This window comes from Phyllobates terribilis, unplaced genomic scaffold (genome assembly GCF_046119375.1).
Source record: "Phyllobates terribilis strain yellow unplaced genomic scaffold, ASM4611937v1 Scaffold_11__3_contigs__length_659146591, whole genome shotgun sequence".
In the NCBI taxonomy this organism is placed as follows: Eukaryota; Metazoa; Chordata; class Amphibia; order Anura; family Dendrobatidae; genus Phyllobates; species Phyllobates terribilis.
In genome coordinates, this window is record NW_027362771.1 from 319,078,252 (window position 1) to 319,101,222 (window position 22,971).

General features: G+C 46.5%; 1 protein-coding gene across 1 annotated transcript in view; it reads left to right on the top strand.

Annotated features, from left to right (window-relative positions):
• PAX4 (paired box 4) overlaps positions 1 to 13,979 on the top strand; it is a 183,127-nt gene extending 169,148 nt beyond the window's left edge. Inside the window, 4 exon segments of the mRNA XM_073650761.1 lie at positions 1,277 to 1,355; positions 7,072 to 7,169; positions 10,582 to 10,717; positions 11,498 to 13,979. Coding sequence (XP_073506862.1) covers positions 1,277 to 1,355; positions 7,072 to 7,169; positions 10,582 to 10,717; positions 11,498 to 11,775 — 591 coding nt within the window. The 3' untranslated portion in view covers positions 11,776 to 13,979.
• Positions 13,980 to 22,971: the final 8,992 nt, after the last annotated feature.

The following is a 22,971-nucleotide window of genomic DNA, read 5'->3' on the forward strand; positions in this document are numbered from 1 at the left end:
CCACCCCCCTCCCACTCCAGCCAGGAACAGGCTCGGTTGTACCTGCACATTTCTAAGTGGGAGTACCGTCGGCCTGCTCCTCTGGAATGGGATGTATGTAGTGCATGCAGTCTATCTGAGCTCAGTTCCACACTCCTTCCTTACCCGGGAGTGGAATATCACACCTCTGGTTTGAGGTGCAATACCCCTGTAGCAGCCGAATCCTCAGGGTGCTACAGTCCCCCATCCAGGTACCCCATCCAGCAGACACGGTCTCCCATCCAGGTCCCCCATTTTGCAGACATGGTCCCCCATATTGCAGACATGGTCCCCCATCCAGGTCCCCATATTGCAGACATGGTCCCGCATCCAGGTCCCCATATTCACATGACAGAGAAAAAAAAAAAAGATTCTCACCTGTCCTCCGTTCCCTCGGCGTCTTTTCTGCACCTGTGGCCCACAGGCACAGACCCCGTAACGATCGTGGCTCTCTCTAGCAGCCGCCGACTGCAGCGCTATAGTGCAGTGTATTGCCGCGCAGAGACCGGCTCTCTGCACAACAATACCAGTGTCAGCCGCCGGCCTATCAGAGGCCAGCATCTGCGCATGGCAGTGACGTCATACGCTGCTGCGCTGGGACGCAGATGTCAGCTGCTGGCCTCTGATAGGCCGACGGCTGGCACTGGTATTGCTGTGCAGAGAGCCGGTCTCTGCGCGGCAATACACTGCATTACAGCGCTGATGTCGGTGGCTGCTGGAGAGAGCCGCGATCCTTACGGGGTCTATGTGCCTGCGGGCCGCAAGAAGCAGCCGAAGGGGCCGCATGCGGCCCGCGTGTTTGAGACCCCTGCTCTAAAGTATAATTCTTAAACCAGTTGTCTGAGACTTTAACATTGATGGTTTATCCTTAAGATAGGTCATCAATGTCTGATCAGTGGAGGTGCAACACCTGGCACTCCCACCGATCAGCTAGTCCCGGTGTCAGCGGCAGCGGCTAGAACTGCTGCTCAGTTGCGGAGCTACACAGCATAGCTCCATCGACTGTATAATGGCCACTGCCAGGTATTGCACATCCTCCCCTATTCAAATCAATTAAGTTGTGCTGTGTAGCTCCGCAACTTTGCAGTTCCAGATGCCGCCAGCACCGAGAACAACTGATTGGCAGGGGTGTCACTGATCAGACATTCATGACCTATCCTAAGAATGGTCCATGAATGTTAAAGTCCCGGACAACCTCTTTATTGATTTCATCTACTGCTAATGGTATTTTTTACTCTTTTTTTTTATTTTTTTACAGATTTGGTTTTCAAACAGGAGAGCTAAGTGGAGACGTGAGGAAAAAATGAAAAGAGACACAAAGCTTTCAGGTGATGAAGGTAGACTCCTTTTTTTTTCATGAAATTTAGACACTTGATTTCAGCTCATTAAACGTTTGTCTAGTCAAGTCACTTTGAAATACACTATTAGTTAACTTCAAGTTGATAGAGGAGGTCTCATGTTTAAGATTCTCATTTCTTGGGCAGAGTGGAGAGCAGTTACAGTTGATTATAAGGCGGTCCCAGCATGTGTACATTTTGTGATTAACTTATTGCCAAGGTACTCTTATTGCAAGTAGCCATTGTCAAAAACAGACAACCCCTTGAATCTCATAATGCTCTATGAAGGATTTATCGGTCATGAGCCCTGGTGAATTAATAGTCAATGATAAATACCGCCATGGCTTGTTGACACCCTCAACTTAATATTTGGTTGCACACCCTTTGGAATAAATAACTGCAATCAATCGCTTCCTATAATCATCAACAAGCTTCTTACAGCTTTCAGCTGGATTTTTGGACCACTCTTCTTTTGCAAACTGCTCCATGCCTCGTATTTGAAGGATGTCTTTTCCCAACAGCAATTTTAAGATCTTTCAACATGTGTTCAATGGAATTAAGATCCAGACTCATTGTTGGCCACTTCAGAACTCTCCAGCGCTTTGTTTCCATCCATTTCTGGGTGCTTCTTGAAGTATGTTTGGAGTCAATGTCCTGCTGGAAGACCCATGACCTAGGACGCAAACCCAGCTTTCTGACATTGGGCACTACATTGTGACCCAAAATCCTTTGGTAATCTTCAGATTTCATGATGCCTTGCACACAGTCAAGGCTCCCAGTGCCAGAGGCAGCAAAACTACTCCAAAACATCATTGAACCGCCACCATATTTGACTATAGCTACTGTGTTCTTTTCTTTGTAAGCGTCATTCCATTTTCTGTAAACAGTAGAATGATGTGCTTTACCACATCTGTCCACAAGACAGTTTCCCAGAAGGATTTTTGCTTACATAGTAACATAGTAACGTAGGTTGAATAAAGACCTAGATCCATCAAGTTCAACCTTCCTCCCCCAAATGTACATTTTGGCAAACTGCAGTCTAGCATTTTTATGTCTCTGTGTCAGCAATGGGGCCTCCTGGGTCTCCTGCCATAGCTTTTCATTTCAGTCAAATGTCGATGGATAGTTCGCATTGACATTGATGCACCCTGAGCCTGCAGGAGAGTTTGTAATTCTTTGGAACTTGATTGTGGCTGCTTCTCCACCATCTGGACTATCCTGCATTGCAACCTTTCATCAATTTTTCTCTGCCGTCCACGTCCAAGGAGATTAGCTAAAGTGCCATGGGTTGTAAACTTCTTGATTATGTTGTGCAACGTGGACAAAGGAACATCAGAATCTCTGAAGATGGACTTGTAACATTAAGATTGTTGATATTTTTAAACTTAAAATTTTGGTTCTCAAGTCCTCAGACAGTTCTCTTCTCCTCTTTCTGTTCTTGATGCTTAGTGTGGCACATACAGACACACAATGCTGGTTTCAGGTGTGATTTTCATATTGCACACACCTGTTACTTGTCACAGGTGAGTTTGAACAAGCTTCACATGCTTGAAACAAAGTTGTTTACCCAGAATTTTGGAAAGGTGCCAACAATTTTGTCCGGTCCATTTTTGGGGTTTAGTGTGAAATTATGTCCAATTTGCGCTTTTTTCTCTGTTTTTTTGTGATGTTCCAATAAACAAAAATGAAATAAACATGTATATGACAAAACATGCGAAATTGCAATAATTTTATGGGAGGAACAATTTCAAGGTTGCCAACACTTTCGGCCATGCCTATATATCCGTCATCTGATCAGGCGAGTACTGCCTATGAACCTACGCAATCAGGAAGAGGAGCCTAAATGATATACATACCATGCTCCTGCTTGAACTGACAAAATCGGTGAACACATAGATTCTTAAAGTTTAACCCCTAAGAAACCATAGATAATAACAACCACATGATCTAATTAGTTGGACAAAGGTAGAAAGCTCCCACTGTCTGACAATTGTGGGGTTGTAGATACATTGTTATGGCGGCCATGGCCTAACAATGACCCCCACAGCTGTCATCCTTGTCCTCCTATTAGCTCCACCCTCTCAGTAATCTTGTACTATGTATTATATAAGCCACAAAGATTATTCAATTTCCCAAGAATAAATTTAGACCCAATGATATGTCTCTCTGGTGGTACTGTATGATGGATAAGCCTCTATTTCTCAGCAGTGATGAAACAAAACAATGGGCAATGTTGAGGACCATATCTGCAGTAATCAGCCAAGGAAACTATGCAGCAGATGAAGGACACATCATACTTTCTTCCATTGGGAATTGTGAGATGTCCAAGAGTGACATCAGCTCAGAACTGGCAGTAACCAGTGTGACCCAGCTAAACCCATCTACTATTCGGATACATCTGGCCAGAAAGGATTTTCATGGAAGAATTGAGGCCAAAACCATACCTTCAATATGGAAACAAGGCCAAGTGTTTCAACTATGCATGAAAAAATATGAACTTGAGCAGTTCATGTACTGGATTAATGAGTCCAAATGGAACATGAAAACAAGGCCAAATAACTCAACTATTCATAAAAACATAGGAACTAGAGCAGCATGTGTTCCAGACCAATGAATTCCAAATTTGAAATATTTGCCTGTAACAGAAGGCAGTTTGTTCTCTGAAGGACTAGAGAGTGCTACAATCAGAGGCGTAGCTAGGGTTTAGGTTCAGGAAGGGCAAAACTTCTAACCAGGTAACCCTGATTACAAAAATTGTGGCGCACCCAGATAGTGGATGTAGGAGAACCTCAGCAAATGACAGTGCTGTTACTGAAAATAATCTCTATACAAAGACCAGCACGGCTATTACCGCCATAGGTGACATATTGCTAGATACCAGTCCTGCAGAACATATAAGAGATCACAGCACATTTATATATAGTAACTTACAGCTGACGTTCTTTCTGATTAAATTGTTCATTTTTCCTGTCTTTTCCATCTGGCCCAGACCGATACGACGACTTCTACATCCAGGACTCAGAGTGTCTGGTCTGCAGAGATCACAACAAAGACACATTTGACTCCTTACATTTCAGGCCCCGTCCCCATCTATTCCCAACCTGCACAAACACCTCTTCCTGCTGATACCCCAATACTGAGCCTCTGTTGCTGTACGTGTCCATATTACTGCACCTACTGTGTACTCTCTAGATGGTAAAACAACTCTCTAGAATATAGTAATGCAGTGTGCAAGTGCCCTAGAAAACAGTGACCACATTTTGCCCCCTAGAAAGTAATAATGCCCTCTGTGTGCCCCTCTGACAGTCACAATAACCTGAGTTCCCCTATAACGATAAGTGCCCACTTAACATTTATTAATGTTCTGAGTCTCCCCCCATGTACAGCTCTCCCCATGTACAGTATGATGCTCTCCTATACACAGTATAATGCCCCCTCACTGTATAGTACACAACGCACAGTATACTGACCCCTTAATAGCCTCCAAACTGTCTCCAACACTGTATGATGGACCCCACACTGTCCAAAGACCCCACATTATCTCCCACACTGTATGATGGCCCCCACACTGCACAAAGACCCCACGTTATCTCCCACATTGTATGATGGCTCCCACACTATACAAAGACCCCACATTATCTCCCACACTGTATGATGGCCTCCACAATATACAAAGACCCCACATTATCTCCCACACTGTATGATGGCCCCCACACTGCACAAAGACCCCACGTTATCTCCCACATTGTATGATGGCTCCCACACTATACAAAGACCCCACATTATCTCCCACACTGTATGATGGCCTCCACAATATACAAAGACCCCACATTATCTCCCACACTGTATGATGGCCCCTACACTGTGCAAAGACCCCACATAATCTTCCACACTGTATGACCCTAACTGTAATCCCCACACTGTATAAATAACCTCCAAATAGTATAATGCACCAGATAGTCCTCAATATAGTATAATGTACTCCCCATAGGCAGAGTCTGTAGGATAATCTCCCCCATAGGCAGTCTGTAGCATAATCCCCCCCCCACCCCCCATAGGCAGTCTGTAGCTAAATCCCCACACACCCCCATAGGCAGTCTGTAGCATAATCCCCACACCCCCCATAGGCAGTCTGTAGCATAATCCCCCCACCCCCATAGGCAGTCTGTAGCATAATCCCCCCATAGGCAGTCTGTAGCATAATCCCCCCACACCCCATAGGCAGTCTGTAGAATAATCCCCCCACCCCCTCATAGGCAGTCTGTAGCATAATCCCCCCATAGGCAGTCTGTAGCATAATCCCCCCACCCCCCATAGGCAGTCTGTATAATAATCCCCCCACCCCCTCATAGGCAGTCTGTAGCATAATCCCCCCACCCCCTCATAGGCAGTCTGTAGCATAATCCCCCCCACTCCCTCATAGGCAGTCTGTAGCATAATCCCTCCCCATCCACCATAGGCAGTCTGTAGCATAATCCCACCACCCCCATAGACAGTCTGTAGCATAATCCCACCCGTAAGAAAAAATAAATAAATAAGCACAATACTCACCTCTCTCTCCTCCTGGTTCTCCCGCTGCTCTGAGCACCTGGCCCGCACACATGTTCAGCACAGTGGGCCGGGCCGCCAAGTGATGACGTCAGTGACGTCAGACACAGAGGACTCTATGGGGACTGATGGGAGAGGGAGCGTCGCTCCCTCTCCCATCATTGAGCTTGCGGTTGCGGTGAATGATGGGGGGGGCCCGATGCTGGCACCGGGGGCCCCCCTCCTGCTCAAAGGCCCCATAGCAGCAGTCAGGCAGTGCAGGGACATCGAGTCTCCCTGCTCTGGCTGGAGTGTAACTGTAGCGGCGTGCTGCTCACGCTGCTACAGTTACAATAGTGTAGCTCTGGGTGGGCCCCCTCAGAGTGCGGGGCCCGGGTGACCGCCCCCTCTGCCCCCCCGGCAGCTACGCTATTGGGTACAATAATGAGAATCTGCAGGCAGCAGTGAAGCATAGTGGAGGTTCCTTGCAAGTTTGGGGTTGTATTTCACCAAATCGAGTTGGGGATTTGGTCAGGATTAATGGGGGCCTCAATGCTAAGAAATAGAGCAGATACTAATCAATCATGCAATACTATCAGGTAGGTACCTGATCGGCTCCAAATTTATCCTAGAGCAATACAATGACCCCAAATATACAGCCAATGTTATTAAGAACTATCTTCAGCTTAAAGAAAAACAAGGAGCTTTGGAAGTGATGATATGGCCATGACAGAGCAGTGATCTCAAAATTATCGAGTCTCTGAAGGATTAAAGAAAGATTTGTGCAAGTTTACATGCACCTACATGCTGCATGCATACCAATTTATATTCTAGTTCATCTCTTTAGGTTTTTGTTTCAGTTTTTTTGAGCTCTGTGCAAATAAGTGTGTGGCCTTCCTTTTCCTTGAGCTGGACTTTACATTTATATAGTTCCTCATGGCTGGGTGTCCATGAGCCAGGTCTCAGTCCTTCTCAGCCCTTATTCACATTACATCACTTGACATATGGTAAGGTTTGGGTATATGCGCGACAAACCACACAAGGAGCGAACCTGTATTGTAGAAAATGTGCTAGTGCACACGGGCATTTTTCACATAGAGTAAAATGTTAACACCATGCCGGTATTTTTTTTTTGGTGGGCAGGGTAATTATATATTGGCTTTAGCAGTTATTTCATTTACATTTACAGGTTCAAGGAAAACTTTATTAGTGCCACAATTTGATGGTATAACACATGGAATTAGCAGACTTCATTCATCAATGCTGAATGGCTACCTTTTACCACAGGTAATATCAATGGCATAATGTATAAATTCATAACAGTTTAATTCACAGTGATCACGTTCCTAGTTTACTATTGTACTATAACTTAAAGGAGTGGTATGGTTTAAAACTACGAGTCTTCAGTCACTCTATGTGACTGCAAACATATGAATTCTCACATCTCGTGGACTACACGTCGAGAGGATTCTCCGGTGCCGGGAGCGGGCGTTCATGTGATCGCAAGAATGTAATATGCATACTCCCAGCCACATTCCAACTAGACTGTATTCGGTCTTGCTCAATAGACTTGCATTGAGTGAGGCTGGACACAGTCTTGTTGGCACGTGACCGTATGTATGCAAATCGTTGTCACACGCTCTCATCTCCTAGCGCCAGCACTGGAAGATTCACAAGTCTGCAGTCACATGGAGTGACTGCAGAATTGTAGTTTTAGACCAGACATTTCCTTTAAGGATAAAATTACTTTGGGCCATGAGGAAATAGCGATTTTCATTTTTTTATTTTATAACTTCACTTCGCTCTAAGAGATATAACTTTTTCTTTCTTCAGTCGATATAGCCATGTGAGAGCTTGTTGTTCTGTCAGGTGAGTCAAATTTTTAAAAGAAACATTTCAAGTACAAAAAAAAAATATTTGTTTTTGTATCTCTAAATTATGGGAGCCATAAGTTTTTTTGTTTTTTTTTTCCTTCAATGGAACTGTATGCATGTTGCTTTTTTGCTGAGTAAGTGTTCATTGCCACCATTTTGAGGGGCATGCAACTTCTTGAGCACTTTTTAACCCATTTTTCATGTGATAAACCACAAAAAAAAACTAACTGATCATCAGGGAAGGAGAGGTATAACTGAGAAGTGTAAAATGTACTGAGAGAGTTGCGGAGGCAAACATCCAATTCCCAGTGAGTACCATCCACCGGTCCTAATCAAATAAAAAGGATATATGCCACAATTCTCTATGATAGATGTCATATTGAGCAGGAGATTATGTATGGACAACCCCTTAAGTGTGAACAGTAAATTTCCTTTTTAACTTATTCATATCATCTTAAGCAGGAAACAGAGTGAGTAAGACAGTCAGACAGGGGGTCCACTTCAAACATCACTGATAATACACTATTCCATGATGTGGCCAGTTTAAAGGGAACCTAACAGTTGATACATGCTAACTGATCCACGGGTAGCATGTATCACTCTGTGGCTGCATGATTTCAGCCAAATATATTTAATTCTGAAATGTTGCGCCTTTCCATAGTTTAATAGCCACCGATGAACAAGCAGCACAAGAGACTAGCCAGACAGGTGGGTCTCCTGCAGGGTCTTCCCACCCACTGCTTCTCTACCTATACCAACACAGGGAGAGATCTGTCAGTCACTGGCAGTGGGTGGGGAGAAGCCACCGGGGACATGCCTGTCTGACTAGTCACCTGTGCAGTTCGGTCCCCAGAAACTTTTAAACTATGATTTTCTCTGAAATGCCATAGTATTTCAGAGTTAAATATACACTGCTCAAAAAAATAAAGGGAACACTCAAATAACACATCCTAGATCTGAATGAATGAAATATTCTCATTGAATACTTTGTTCTGTACAAAGTAGTATGTGCTGACAACAAAATCACACAAAAATCATCAAAGGAAATCAAATTTATTAACCAATGGAGGCCTGGATTTGGAGTCACCCCCAAAATTAAAGTGGAAAAACACACTTCAGGCTGATCCAACTTTGATGTAATGTCCTTAAAAGAAGTCAAAATGAGGCTCAGTATTGTGTGTGGCCTCCACGTGCCTGTATGGCCTCCCTGCAACGCCTGGGCATGACCCTGATGAGGTTGCGGATGGTCTCCTGTGGGATCTCCTCCCAGACCTGGACTAAAGCATCCGCCAACTCCTGGACAGTCTGTGGTGCAACGTGACGTTGGTGGATGGAGCGAGACATGATGTCCCAGATGTGCTCAATCGGATTCAGGTCTCGGGAACGGGCAGGCCAGTCCATAGCTTCAATGCCTTCATCTTGCAGGAACTGCTGACACACTCCAGCCACATGATGTCTGGCATTGTCCTGCATTAGGAGGAACCCAGGGCCAAGTGCACCAGTATATGGTCTCACAAGGGGTCTGAGGATCTCATCTCGGTACCTAATAGCAGTCAGGCTACCTCTGGCGAGCACATGGAGGGCTGTGCGGCCCTCCAAAGAAATGCAACCACACACCATTACTGACCTACTGCCAAACCGGTCATGCTGAAGGATGTTGCAGGCAACAGATCGCTCTCCATGGCGTCTCCAGACTCTGTCACGTCTGTCACATGTGCTCAGTGTGAACCTGCTTTCATCTGTGAAGAGCACAGGGCACCAGTGGCGACTTTGCCAATCCTTGCGTTCTGTGGCAAATGCCAAGCGTCCTGCACGGTGTTGGGCTGTGAGCACAACCCCCATCTGTAGATGCTGTGCCCTCATACCACCCTCATCGAGTCGGTTTCTAACCGTTTGTGCAGACACATGCACATTTGTGGCCTGCTGGAGGTCATTTTGCAGGGCTCTGGCAGTGCTCCTCCTGTTCCTCCTTGCACAAAGGCAGAGGTAGCAGTCCTGCTGCTGGGTTGTTGCCCTCCTACGGCCCCCTCCACGTCTCCTGTTGTACTGGCCTGTCTCCTGGTAGCGCCTCCGGCCTCTGGACACTACGCTGGCAGACACAGCAAACCTTCTTGCCACAGCTCGCATTGATGTGCCATCCTGGATGAGCTGCACTACCTGAGCAACTTCTGTGGGTTGTAGAGTCCGTCTCATGCTACCACGAGTGTGAAAGCACAACCAACATTCAAAAGTGACCAAAACATCAGCCACAAAGCATTGGTACTGAGATGTGGTCTGTGGTCCCCATCTGCAGAACCACTCCTTTATTGAGGGTGTCTTGATAATTGGCAAAAAGTTCCATCTATTGTCTATTACATTTGCACAACAGCATGTGAAATTGTCAATTAGTGTTGCTTCCTAAGTGGACAGTTTGATTTCACAGAAGTTTGATTTACTTGGAGTTATATTCTGTTGTTTAAGTGTTCCCTTTATTTTTTTGAGCAGTGTATATGGCTGAAATCCTGCAACCATTATCTGATGCATGCTGCCTGTGGATGAGGCAGGATGTCTCAGCTGTCACTTTCCCTTTAAGATCCCCAAACTAGTGAAAGGTCTTCTTAAAAAAGATTAGGTGATTGCTCCTGACATTGCTGCCCTGTGTTTCAATGGTTATGGTAGATGGTAATATTATTCTCGGGGACAGGGGCCGGGCTCCCCCTGCTCTTCATCCTAACTGTGCCCAGGGCACATGCCCGTTATCCACTCAGCTACACTCCTGCAAACACTAAAGAAAATAGGTGCAGCTTTTCCATTATTGTACATTGTCATTCTTTTTATCTTTACAGAGACAACCATTGATGAATTCAACAACCTTTGGAATAGATAGAATCTCCTCTTATAAACTTCACCCAAGCAGCTCTCCTTATACAGCAGAGGAGGTTCCAGCAAGTAAGAGCTCTATAATGACATCGACACAACCATGTACTGCAAGGGTTAACATCAACATAAGTATTGGCTGAGTGTGCTCCATATCTCACTGAAATTACCTTCTACAATATTGATTTTTAAAGAGGAATACGTTCCTTCTATGCTATCAGTGTAGATAATGAATAGAACAGAAAAATAGAGTGCAGTGAGACTACGCTGTAATTATCAAGTCACAATAATAGAAATATACTTTATTAAATTTGAAAGAGCCAACATATTCCAGAGTGCTGTACAATATATCAGAGGACCCAGCAGATGATGATGAGGCACAGCCCACTACAATATATAATGACTGGGGAGTGATAAAAGGCTATGTCCCCACAGAGACCCCATCACATATCAATAAATATGGGAAAAAACTAGGCATTAAGTGCAGGTGTTCCACGTAGCTGCCCCCTCCCCCCCACATCTACTGATTGGCAGCTTTCTGCCTATGCACAGTGTACATGGCAAGCTGTTAATCAGTGGTGGGGGCAGGGTTATTCAGCGCGCATGAGTATGGAGGACTACATGGCAGCACAGATTTACTATTCCTTTGGTCATAATCTCCTGCTGATAAAGCAGGGATTTTATCAAAACTACAGCAAGCAGCCCAATAAGTGACAGTTTTCTGGAATCAGGGTCTCTGCTCCTACATCAAGCTGCTCTCAGATTCCATAGCAAAAACCTGGTGACAGATTCCCTTTGTACACATACTACAGGCAACTTCAGAGAAAATGTAATTCTTCTAAATGAACATCGGAATTAAATTGACTTAAATGTTTTGTATTCCAGGACTCCCTGCTGTTTCCCCTCCATCCACTGTCTCAAGCAGCACAATCTTTCCTACTGACTTTACAAGTACAGATGTTTCTACTTTAGATGGCATATCAATTCCTGTGTCCATTACAATGCAGCCTCTGTCCTTTTCTCACCACCACAGTGTCAATACATCCACCCGTTACCCTCATGTACCATTTGTTAATGTGGACAATTATGGGTTCCAAAGAAATCATCATAGCTGTGGATCACCATGGACATTTGAAAGTTTACGTCCTGTGTATCACTACTAGATGTAAAATTGCAAATGAGGATCCAAGTAAAATCATCTGTTTAGATTGTACAAATGAATGAAAGTCATCTTCAGGTCACTTTGTGCAGGTTCTTTTTTTTCTACTAAGGCAGGAGCCTGTCGAATATTTCTCCCAGATATGGCATTATGTTTATTGGAGGAGTTAGATTGTCTAACAGATGATGACATATTATGGATTGTATTACCATTATAGCCTCAATGGCTCTAATGAACCAAACTTAGAGCCCCAAATCAGCAGGGGATCTAAGCTTTGTGATCACTATATAGTGGATATAAAAAACCTACACACCCTGTTAAAATGCCAGAACTTTTTACACCTTTAATGTCACCCATCATCTGTACATTTCAATTGAAAAATACGCTGAGATTGGGTGGAAAAATAAAGAACTAAAGTAATGTGGCTGCATAAATATGCACACCCTTAAACTAATACTTCATTGAAGTACCCTTTAAATTTATGAAAGCATTCAGTCTTTTTGGGTAGGAATCTATCAGCATGGCACATCAAGAATTGGAAATCTATGCCCACTCTTCCTTGCAGTAGGCCTGAAATCTGACAGATTGCGAGGGTATCTCCTGTGTACAGCCCTCAATTGGCTGTGCTCCAGTTTGGCCATTCTAAAACTTTGATCTTCAACAAAATAATAGCTTTGCAACAAGATTTGGCAGTATGCTTAGGGCCGTTGTAGTGAGCTGGCCGGCTCTGGCTGTTCTGTGATTATTGATATAGAGCCTGTTACAGAAGTGATTACACAGGATGATGTTGCCACCTTGTGGCCAGAGGTTGCACCTGCGCAGGGTGTGATGACAGAGAAAAAGACTGAGCCTCCTGTGTCCGGCCCTAGAGAGTCACGTGACCAAAGTGGGAAGCAGAAAAAAGCGCGAAAAGAGTTTGCGGTGGTCTGTGAAAAGAGCCAGGACGGTGTGCAGGCCCTCGTGCGTGGTGCAGGAGAGACTCTCAACGGGATTTCTTTTACCTGACACCATATCCTCCGGGCCTTCCCCAGCTTCTTCACTGCTGAGGGATACAGCTATTACACTCCCTGCTACTGGAGTGTGGACTACATAAGGGATCCACCAAAGCTGCTATCCGGATCAGAGAGACTGTAAGCGGGTCCTCTGGCGAGAGGCCGAAGTATTCCCTCCTTTCAGCGTAATTTGTTGTTCCTGTTTTTTTCTCCGGCTGGGACGCCCTCCTGCAAAGACAGACAGGCCTGCGACGGGGGACACATCCTTCTGGAGTAAAGGACTGGTAACGTGTGAGTAGGGACAGTGAGGGTCAGCTTATCAGTACACGTTATTACTGTACATATTTACGGTTGTCATTTATTGTTTTTTTTTCTTTACTGTGTTAAAAATGTATACGAGTAAAGATACGGTTATCAAGATGGAGTCTGTGTGTGGGGATCTTGCTTGGCCAGATCATAGATACCAATGCGCGGCCTTGCCCGCGGTCACTTCATCTGGCGTAGTCGGCAGGATCTGTGACCAACAGGATTCCCACCCAGGCCATGTGTACAGTCAGAAAGCCCCGCCGGTGTCTATTGTGAATCAGGTCAGGAAATTTGGCGGACGAAACTACCCTGTACCAGAGTGGGCGGAACAAGTCCGGATACTGGGGGAAATGTATAATATTGACCCTAAGACCTTGGCAGAAATGGCGGTACTGACGCTAGAGGGGGAGGCATGGACGACAGTCAGACTGGAGACGGTCAGGGGCCAGCGTACAGTAGATGATTTGGTGCGGGTGCTGGAGAACACCTATGGGCCGACCACATACCAGGGAACACTGCGACACATGTTCTTTAGACGGACGCAGCTTGAATGGGAGGATATTCCCCAATATGCGAACGCCCTTCAGGTACTCCTTGAACAAACCTGTGGAAAAGGGGAGCAACTAGCTGGTATGGCTTCTCGTGACCTGGTACTGAGAGACCAATTTGTAATAGGACTGAGAGACCAGTATCTTAACCGCACGTTACAGGACTTGATCCGGATGATGCCGGCTCTTACTTTTGCTGAAGTCAGACAGGAAGCCATAGAACGTTCAAGGGGACCCGTCATGGATGTGGGGATTCAAGGTGCTGCGTGCAGATCCATATCTGACATTAAAAATCCGAACAGTGACACGGAAGACCTGAAACAGATGGTAGCAGACTTACAGAGACCGATATTACAGTTAACATTAGACTGACAGGGAGACCAGCGAAGACAGCCTAGTCGTCCCGTGGGACAGTGTTGGTCATGCGGTGATCCTCGCCATAGGGCAAATCGTTGTCCTCAACACTTCCCTCCGCAACAACCTCTGTCGCACCAACGAACAAACCCTCAGTCACCCCAGCGAAGGGAATTTCGATCAGACCAGCGAATTGAACCCCAGCCATATGCACAAGCAGAGCTACCACGCCGGGCCTCACCACAATGGCCGCCGTTAAACTAGACACCCCTGCAGCTGAGGCTCGCGCAGCAGGGGAGGCCAAGGAGAGGGGTGTGGAAAAACAGAGCCAATGGCGGAGTGCTCTTGCCTCGAATAGCCCGACACTTGAAGTTGTCCTGGAAGGAATTGCCATACAGGGACTGATGGACACCGGGTCACAAGTGACCACGATCTCTGAACAGTTTTACGAAAATTACCTCAAACCAAGAACTGCTCGTGACCCAGACACCACCATTAAGATTATTGCGGCTAATAATCTACCCATTCCAGTGACCGGAGTTGCTTGGATGGACACAAAGGCCTGCGGACAGGACTTAGGGAAACGAGGGATCGTCATCGTCAAGGAAGGTTTCGGCTCCGAGACCCCAGTGATAGTTGGAATGAACATCTTGAAAGACCTGGATCTTATGCTATTGACAAGAAAAGGACCCAAATACTGGCAGAAAGTCACCAAACATAAGCCGACTCGTCTGGTGTTCCAGCGCGTAATCCGGACCGTTGGACTTCAACAGATGGCAGAGGAACAACTACCCCTAGCCGCCATTACGGTGCCACGCCGTACCCGGATTACTTTGCCCGCTGAAAAAGAGACAGTCATTTCCTTACCCCTTAACACCCACCGACAACTTGAGGGGGTTGAAGTGTTGATCGAGCCGAGGACCCCAAGTGGGGGTAAGCTAAACCCACTAGTTGCTCGCACTCTAGCCGTCGTGAGGAACGGGAGAGTCCCTGTCAGGCTAAACAACACCGCAGACGTAGGCCTAGCCCTTGAAGCCGGCACTCAACTTGCCCGGGTATATGCTCTACCCAAGGAAGTGAATCTCATTGGGCCCCTAGAATTCACCCCGTCTACAGAAGGCGACTGGACGGTAACCGTCTCAGCCATAAACGCTCAAGTAGACGATGAAGACATTGGGCGAAAACTACGGGAAAAAGTGCAGCTAGACACGTCTCAGTACACCAAACAAGAAGTGTCTCAAGTGGAGGAACTCCTGCGGGAACACCAAGACTCCTTTGCAAAGCATGACACAGACTTTGGGTGTACCACCAGTATTCAGCACGAGATACCCACGGGCGATACCCCCCCTATCCGCGAGAGGTACCGGCAGATACCACCTCAGCAATACCAGGAAGTGAAAAGCCTGTTAGAATCTATGCTACACGCCGGAGTGGTACGTGAAAGCCAGAGCCCGTGGGCTGCACCCATGGTGATAGTCAAAAAGAAAGATGGTTCCCTAAGGTTTTGCGTGGACTACCGTAGGCTGAACGCTTGCACTATCCGGGACTCATATCCACTTCCTCGGATCGAAGAGTCACTGACCGCCCTGAAGAAGGCCAAATATTTTTCGTCCCTAGACCTGGCCAGTGGATATTGGCAGGTTCCAATGAGTGAGAAGGACAGGGAAAAGACCGCCTTCATCCTTCCCATGGGCCTGTATGAGTTCGACCAGATGCCGTTCGGCTTGAATAACGCACCGGGGACCTTTCAGAGACTAATGGAACGCTGTCTGGGGGACTTCAACTTTGAGTTTACGCTGATATACCTTGACGACATCATGGTATACTCCGCCACTTTTGAAGATCATCTTCACAAGCTTGGCCAAGTGTTCCAGCGCTTGAGGCGACACGGCTTGAAGTTGAAGCCCAGCAAGTGCCGTCTGTTCCAGCAGGAAATCGACTACTTGGGTCACCGGATCTCGGCCGAAGGCGTCCAGCCCTCTCCGGAGAAGATAGCAGCCGTTCAAGAGTGGCCGCAGCCAACTACCGTCAAAGAAGTCCGGGCCTTTCTGGGGCTAGCAGGCTACTACCGTCGGTTTGTCAAGGACTTTGCTCGGCTTGCTGAACCACTGCATGAGGTTCTCCGAGGGACCGCGAACAGCCCCAGAGGACGACGCATCAGTTGGGGGCCTGACCGAGAAAAATCCTTTCAGGCACTTAAGGCTGCTCTAACATCATACCCTGTTCTGGCATATGCAGACTACACATTACCGTTTCAGTTGCACACCGACGCCAGCCTTCAAGGTCTAGGGGCGGTCCTCTCTCAAGTTCAAGATAATAAAGAACGCGTGATAGCCTATGCCAGTAGGTCTCTCCGTGACACCGAAAAGAATCCCGTCAACTACAGCTCCTTCCGCTTGGAACTCTTGGCTCTGACTTGGGCTATGACGGAGAAATTTGACGGCTATCTGACAGGAGCGGAGGTGCTGGTCATGACGGACAACAATCCTCTTGCCCACCTAGAGAATGCCAAACTAGGGGCAATGGAACAGCGCTGGATGGCCAGGCTCTCTAGATTCCAGTACAAAATTAAATACAGAGCGGGGAACGAGAATCAGAATGCTGACAGCCTGTCTAGAGTGACATCATCCCCGCCAGTGGGGGACCGGGATGAAGAGTTGGAGGAAGATGAGATGCCTGACTTTGCCCGGCTCGCAAAGCAAATAGAAGATAGCCGCCAGTATGCGGTAGGAGGGATTGAAGCCATAGTGGGATCTCCCCTGTCCCAGCAAGAATGGGCCAAGCTTCAAGATCGAGATCCCGAGCACGTCTTACTGAAACAGTATGTGAATAAACAAGAGAAACCGCCCTCCGAAGTGAGAGCCCGACTATCGACCGGAGCCTTGGCTCTGCTTGCCCAGTGGGATCGGCTGATCGTGAAAGATGGAGTCCTGTGTCGCAGGGCCCTTTTATCCCATATGCTGGAGGAGTGTTTGCAGATTGTCGTCCCGGTGCAGTTGGCCCATGAGATGGTGGGCGAAGCTCACAGGAGGAACGGCCACTTCGGCATAGACAAGACCCTCCGGTGGACCCAGCAGTTCATTTTTTGTCCGGGGCTCCGTAAGTTGGTTGAAAACGTCTGTCAAGCATGCCATACCTGTGAATTCCACAAGTCCGCGGAGCAGCGTGCCCCCGTCCAGACTATTAAGACGTCGAGGCCCCTCGAGCTGTTGATGGTGGACTATCTGTTGATCGGAACGGCGAATAGTAGCTACCAGTACTGTCTGGTGATGGTGGACCACTTCACGAAATTCGCTGTCGCTGTTGCTACCAAGGATCAGACTGCTGAATCAGCTGCACAGGCTATCTGTCAGCAATTCGTTCAGGTCTACGGGTGTCCGGAGCGGCTACACTCTGATCAGGGGGCTTGTTTCGAAGGGCGAGTCATTGAAGAACTCCAACGGATGTATGGAATCAAGAAGTCCAGGACCACCCCTTACCATCCACAAGGGAATGGCGCGTGTGAACGCTTTAACCGGACCCTCTTACAACTGATCCGGACTTTGGCTGAAGACAAAAAGCCCGACTGGCCTCGATTCCTCCCGGAACTGCTGTGGGCCTATAATAATCAGGTCCATTCCGTCACCGGATACACCCCATACAACCTTCTCTTTGGCCGTCCAGGCAAAGACATCCATGAGTTGCAACTGTCTAGCTCCGAAGAAGATACCTGTGGTACCTATCCTTCCTGGCTACAAACACACCGCCAGAGAATGGAGACTGTCTACCGGCTAGTAGGCCGACAAATTCAGGATCAAGTGCACGCTGACCCACTTCCAGTACAAGAAGACCCACTGAATGTAGGTCAACTGGTCCTAGTCCGAATAAAGAAGCCACAAGGGAAACTCCGGCCCAAGTGGGAGACCGAAGTCTATCGAGTAATTGGACAGCCGTACCCCGGTGGCCCCGTCTATCGAGTGCAGGGCGAAGACAGCGGCAGCATCCGAACTTTGCACCGTAATATGTTGCGTCCCTGCCGTTCCCAGCCTGACTCCCCTACTGTGATACCTAGAGAGATGGATATCACTAATACTGTCGGAGACACTGACCCCGGGGATGTAGAGACTGAATGCATGCCTACCCCTGTCCGTGCGACTGACGCACTTGAACCAATTACCTCCTCTACTGACATGTTGACTGGGAAAGAGAGTGGGGTGACTGATAGGAGAGAGGGGATCCAACCCGTTAGGCGGACAACGAGGACCACTGCAGGGGTACCTCCAGGACAGTCCTACAGAGACCAATATGTGTGGCCCTCTTCCCAGCCGCCCCCTGTCACATCCACAGCCATCGCCGCCCTGGAGCCGGTCGTTGACAGGGACTGCCAACCTTTGAGTGGGGGGGCGTGTAGTGAGCTGGCCGGCTCTGGCTGTTCTGTGATTATTGATATAGAGCCTGTTACAGAAGTGATTACACAGGATGATGTTGCCACCTTGTGGCCAGAGGTTGCACCTGCGCAGGGTGTGATGACAGAGAAAAAGACTGAGCCTCCTGTGTCCGGCCCTAGAGAGTCACGTGACCAAAGTGGGAAGCAGAAAAAAGCGCGAAAAGAGTTTGCGGTGGTCTGTGAAAAGAGCCAGGACGGTGTGCAGGCCCTCGTGCGTGGCGCAGGAGAGACTCTCAACGGGATTTCTTTTACCTGACACCATATCCTCGGGGCCTTCCCCAGCTTCTTCACTGCTGAGGGATACAGCTATTACACTCCCTGCTACTGGAGTGTGGACTACATAAGGGATCCACCAAAGCTGCTATCCGGATCAGAGAGACTGTAAGCGGGTCCTCTGGAGAGAGGCCGAAGTATTCCCTCCTTTCAGCGTAATTTGTTGTTCCTGTTTTTTTCTCCGGCTGGGACGCCCTCCTGCAAAGACAGACAGGCCTGCGACGGGGGACACATCCTTCTGGAGTAAAGGACTGGTAACGTGTGAGTAGGGACAGTGAGGGTCAGCTTATCACTACACGTTATTACTGTGCATATTTACGGTTGTCATTTATTGTTTTTTTTTCTTTGCTGTGTTAAAAATGTATACGAGTAAAGATACGGTTATCAAGATGGAGTCTGTGTGTGGGGATCTTGCTTGGCCAGATCATAGATACCAATGCGCGGCCTTGCCCGCGGTCACTTCACCGTCATGCTGAAAGGTGAAATTCCTCTTCATCTTCAGCTTTTTAGCTGAGGCCTGAAGGTTTTATTGCAAAATTGACTGATATATTGAACTTTTAATAATTCCCTCCACCTTGACTAAAACTCGAGTTTCAGCTGCCGAGAAACAGCCTAAAAGTGTATTTCTGCCTCCACCATGCTTCACTGTGGGTATGGTGTTTTGTTGGTGATGTGCACTGTTGACTTTGCACTAAATATACCATTTGGGGGGCGTGGCCGAGCGGTGCATGTGTGTGGTGAGATGTTCCATCCCTGAGCTCCTGCCGCACTCATCTTGAATGGACCATTTAGAGGCAAAGAAATGGACCAGCAATAGACTCACCCGCTTCCTTAAAGTCCCTGGACGACAGGGAACTGATCTATCTCCAGGCTGTGGCAGTGCCATGACATGCTCCAAGAAGCAGGGGAGAGCCAAAGATGAAGCGCTGGTCGAAATCCAAGATGGCCGGGGGAGGAGGCAGAGAGATGTGATAGATGTCGCTGCATGGCTGGAGCATTTGCCCACAGGCCTCCATCCTCTAGTACCCCACTCAAGAGGTCAGTGTGTGCTACACAGAGGATGAGGGGTACACCTTGTGAGGAGTCCCGATTTATGGCATTATCTAGGGAGGAGCAGGAGGAGGAGACTGAGTTCCCTGAGCTAGGTGTAAACCCTCATGGGCATAATGGATCTACTGCAGCTCGTAAAGCGAAAAGTTGCATCCTTGAAGAGATTTCCCAGGGGGAAATCCTCTTCCCTGCAAGTGTTCGCAACGCAGTTAGTAAATGCAACTTTACTCTCAATACACTGATGGGACAAGGTGGCCGTATATAAGAATCTATTTCTATAATACGTCTTTGTGTATAGAAAGGGTGGAAGGCACCACAGCAGTGGAGAGTAGAGTTATGAGTTGGAAGACGCTCTCCGGCCAGTCCGCAGAGATATACTGAGTCACACACAGGCAGCCGCAGCTCTAATTGCCGAGGCTGATGACCTGGAAAATCGTCAGAGATGCAATAATATTAGAATAGTGGGGGTTCCTAAAAAAGGTTTAAGGAATGACCCGAATGACTTCTTTGAAAATTGTTTATTGGATACCTTTGGCAAAGAGACCCTCACACTTTTGCTTGCTGTGAAGAGAGTTCACAGGGTCTCCACGAGACCAGGCCCAGTGGGCAGACCCACCAGGCCTATTTTGATCAAAATCCTGCACTACAAGGACCAAGATTTCTTATTAAGGAAAGCAAGGGAGAATCAGGACATTAAGCTCAGGGGACAAAAAATCTCCTTTTTCCCAGACTTCTCAGTGGAGGTCCACCGCAAAAGGTCCCAGTTTCTGGACATATATAGGAGGATTAGGGCACTAAGCCTGCAATACTCGATGATTTACCCAGCCATGCTCAGGGTGGTTGCCCTTGGCACTACCCAATTCTTTGAGTCTTCAAAAATCGCACTCAGATGGCTGGACAATCATGAGCAACAAATCTGGCAGGAGGCGGGAGGAGCCAGAAGGGCCTGAGACCGGCCTAACGTACCTGAGGCTGAAAGTCCTTTTTATCACTACCTGTTATTAACTCCAGTAGGTCTTTCCATTGCAGAACTGAGGCCTTATTTAATGTTACTATGTGACATTAGTACTATTGTGGCTGGTATTTATGATCCAAACCTCTGTGCTACTTACTTTAAGTTCTACATTAGTGTGGCAGATCCTCCGCAAAGACACTAACAGTATGGTATATTGTTTATTGTGTTTCCACCTTCACAGGTGCAGGCACCTAATGGTTAAAGGTTTGCTTGTGCCCCATACCTTACTAGTAAGGGCAGGTTTACAACATAAATGGGGGGGCGGGTGGTTATAGGTTCACAGTTGGGGGAGGGAGATGGGGGGGTTTGGAATGCTTCTACTTAAAAATATGGAGAGTCGGGAGAACGGTAAACTCACAAGGATCATCCTCTTTCATGGGTGTTTAAAATGGCTACTATGATTGTTTTTTTTCCTTGGAATATTCATGGGTTGAGCAACATTTCCAAAAGATTCGCAATCCTCGACTATATAAAAAGATTCATCCCCACAAAAATAGGGTTACAGGAGACCCATCTAACAAATGACACTATCAATCAGATATACTGGTCTTGGATGGGGTTTACCTTACATTCCTTTCAATCTAATTACTGAAGGGGAGTTAGCCTAATTGTACATAAAAGTATCCCATTTGCACATATTTACTTCTTTAAAGACCCTGACAGTAAATTTGTTTGGGTTAGATGTAAAATCCTTCACTTTGCATGTATCATTGTCGTAGTCTATATACCTCCTCCATATTCAAATATCCTAGTCAAAAAAATTCTTGAGAGACTTAGCGGTATGGCCAGATATAAACTTAATGACCCTGGGGGATTTTATTAATATTTGTAATCCTTATGTACTTCTCAAATGACTCCATTAATTTCTAAAGTTGAATATCGGATCACTCTCCAGTCTGGTTACAGGTGCTGGTGGCCCCGTTAAGATCCAGGTATTCAATAGGTTGGAAACGTAATCCATTCCAACTTAGAATTATCAATTGCACTACCATCAGGGAAAAACTTGGGGAATTCTTTGTTATCATTCTGGTTCGGACCCTAAAAAGAGGTGTTGAATTGGAAAGTAAGGTTCAGGAAACTAAAACATTGTTTTCCCAGGATAATAACCTGGTGAACAGAATGCTTTGGAAAGAGGCCCAATAACAACTGAGATTATTTAAAATAGAGCAAGCTAACAACGAAAGGATGTTTTTAAAACAGCAGTTTTTTGAGGAGGGAGAAACTACTTGATGCTTACTAACCAAAATGGTCCAAGTTCAGAGAGAGAATGCTTTTATACACTACTTAAAGGTAGAGAAGGGAGATATAGAGATCAATAATAGTAATAATAATTTTTATTTATATAGCGCCAACATATTCCGCAGCACTTTATAATTAAGCGGGGACATGTACAGACAATAAATTCAATACAAGGTAAGACAGTTTAAATAGTTACCTTAGCAGTGAGGTCCCTGCTCGCAAGCTTACAATCTAAAAGGAAATCAACACCCAAACTCCTGCAATTTTACAGACTTTACATAGTTTTTATACCAATTTGTATTCGTTTAGGGCTCGGGAGTAGAACTAGTAGACTACCTAACTATGACTAAACTTCCAACTTTAGCCAAAGGTGATAAAGATTTTTTAGAATTGCTGATTTCACTGGAGGAAATTCAACGAGCAGTAGGGCAAATGCCAAATGATAAAGCCCCTGGGTCCGATGGCCTCCCAGTAGAAATTTTTTAAATATTTGAGGAGGAGCTTTTACCATACTATTTGGAAATGGTTAATGATTCATTTTCAGAGGGGACATTGCCAAGATCACTACATGAGGCTATAATAGTTGTCCTACCCAAGGAAGGAAAGATAAGGAATTACCAGAATCATACAGGTCCATTTCAATACAAACGTCTGATGTTAAGATTTTGGCAAAAATCCTGGCAAACAGCTTGAGCACTGTGATAATGTCGGCGATACACCCGGTTCAAGCTGGCATTCAATCTAAGTTGACTGACGTTAACTTACGAAGGTTATTTTTGAAGTTGCAAGCAGTTCAGCCTTATCCCAAGAATAAAGCTGTTATCTCCTTACATGCCACAAAGGCTTTTGATAGTGTGGAGTGGAAATATATTCGGGCGGTGCTAAAAGAAATGGGATTTGGGCCTAATTTTATCAAATGGGTAATGCTATTGTACAGCTAGAATCAGAGCTAAAGGGGTTATGTAAGAGAGTTTTGATCTTTTTAGGAGAATAAGGC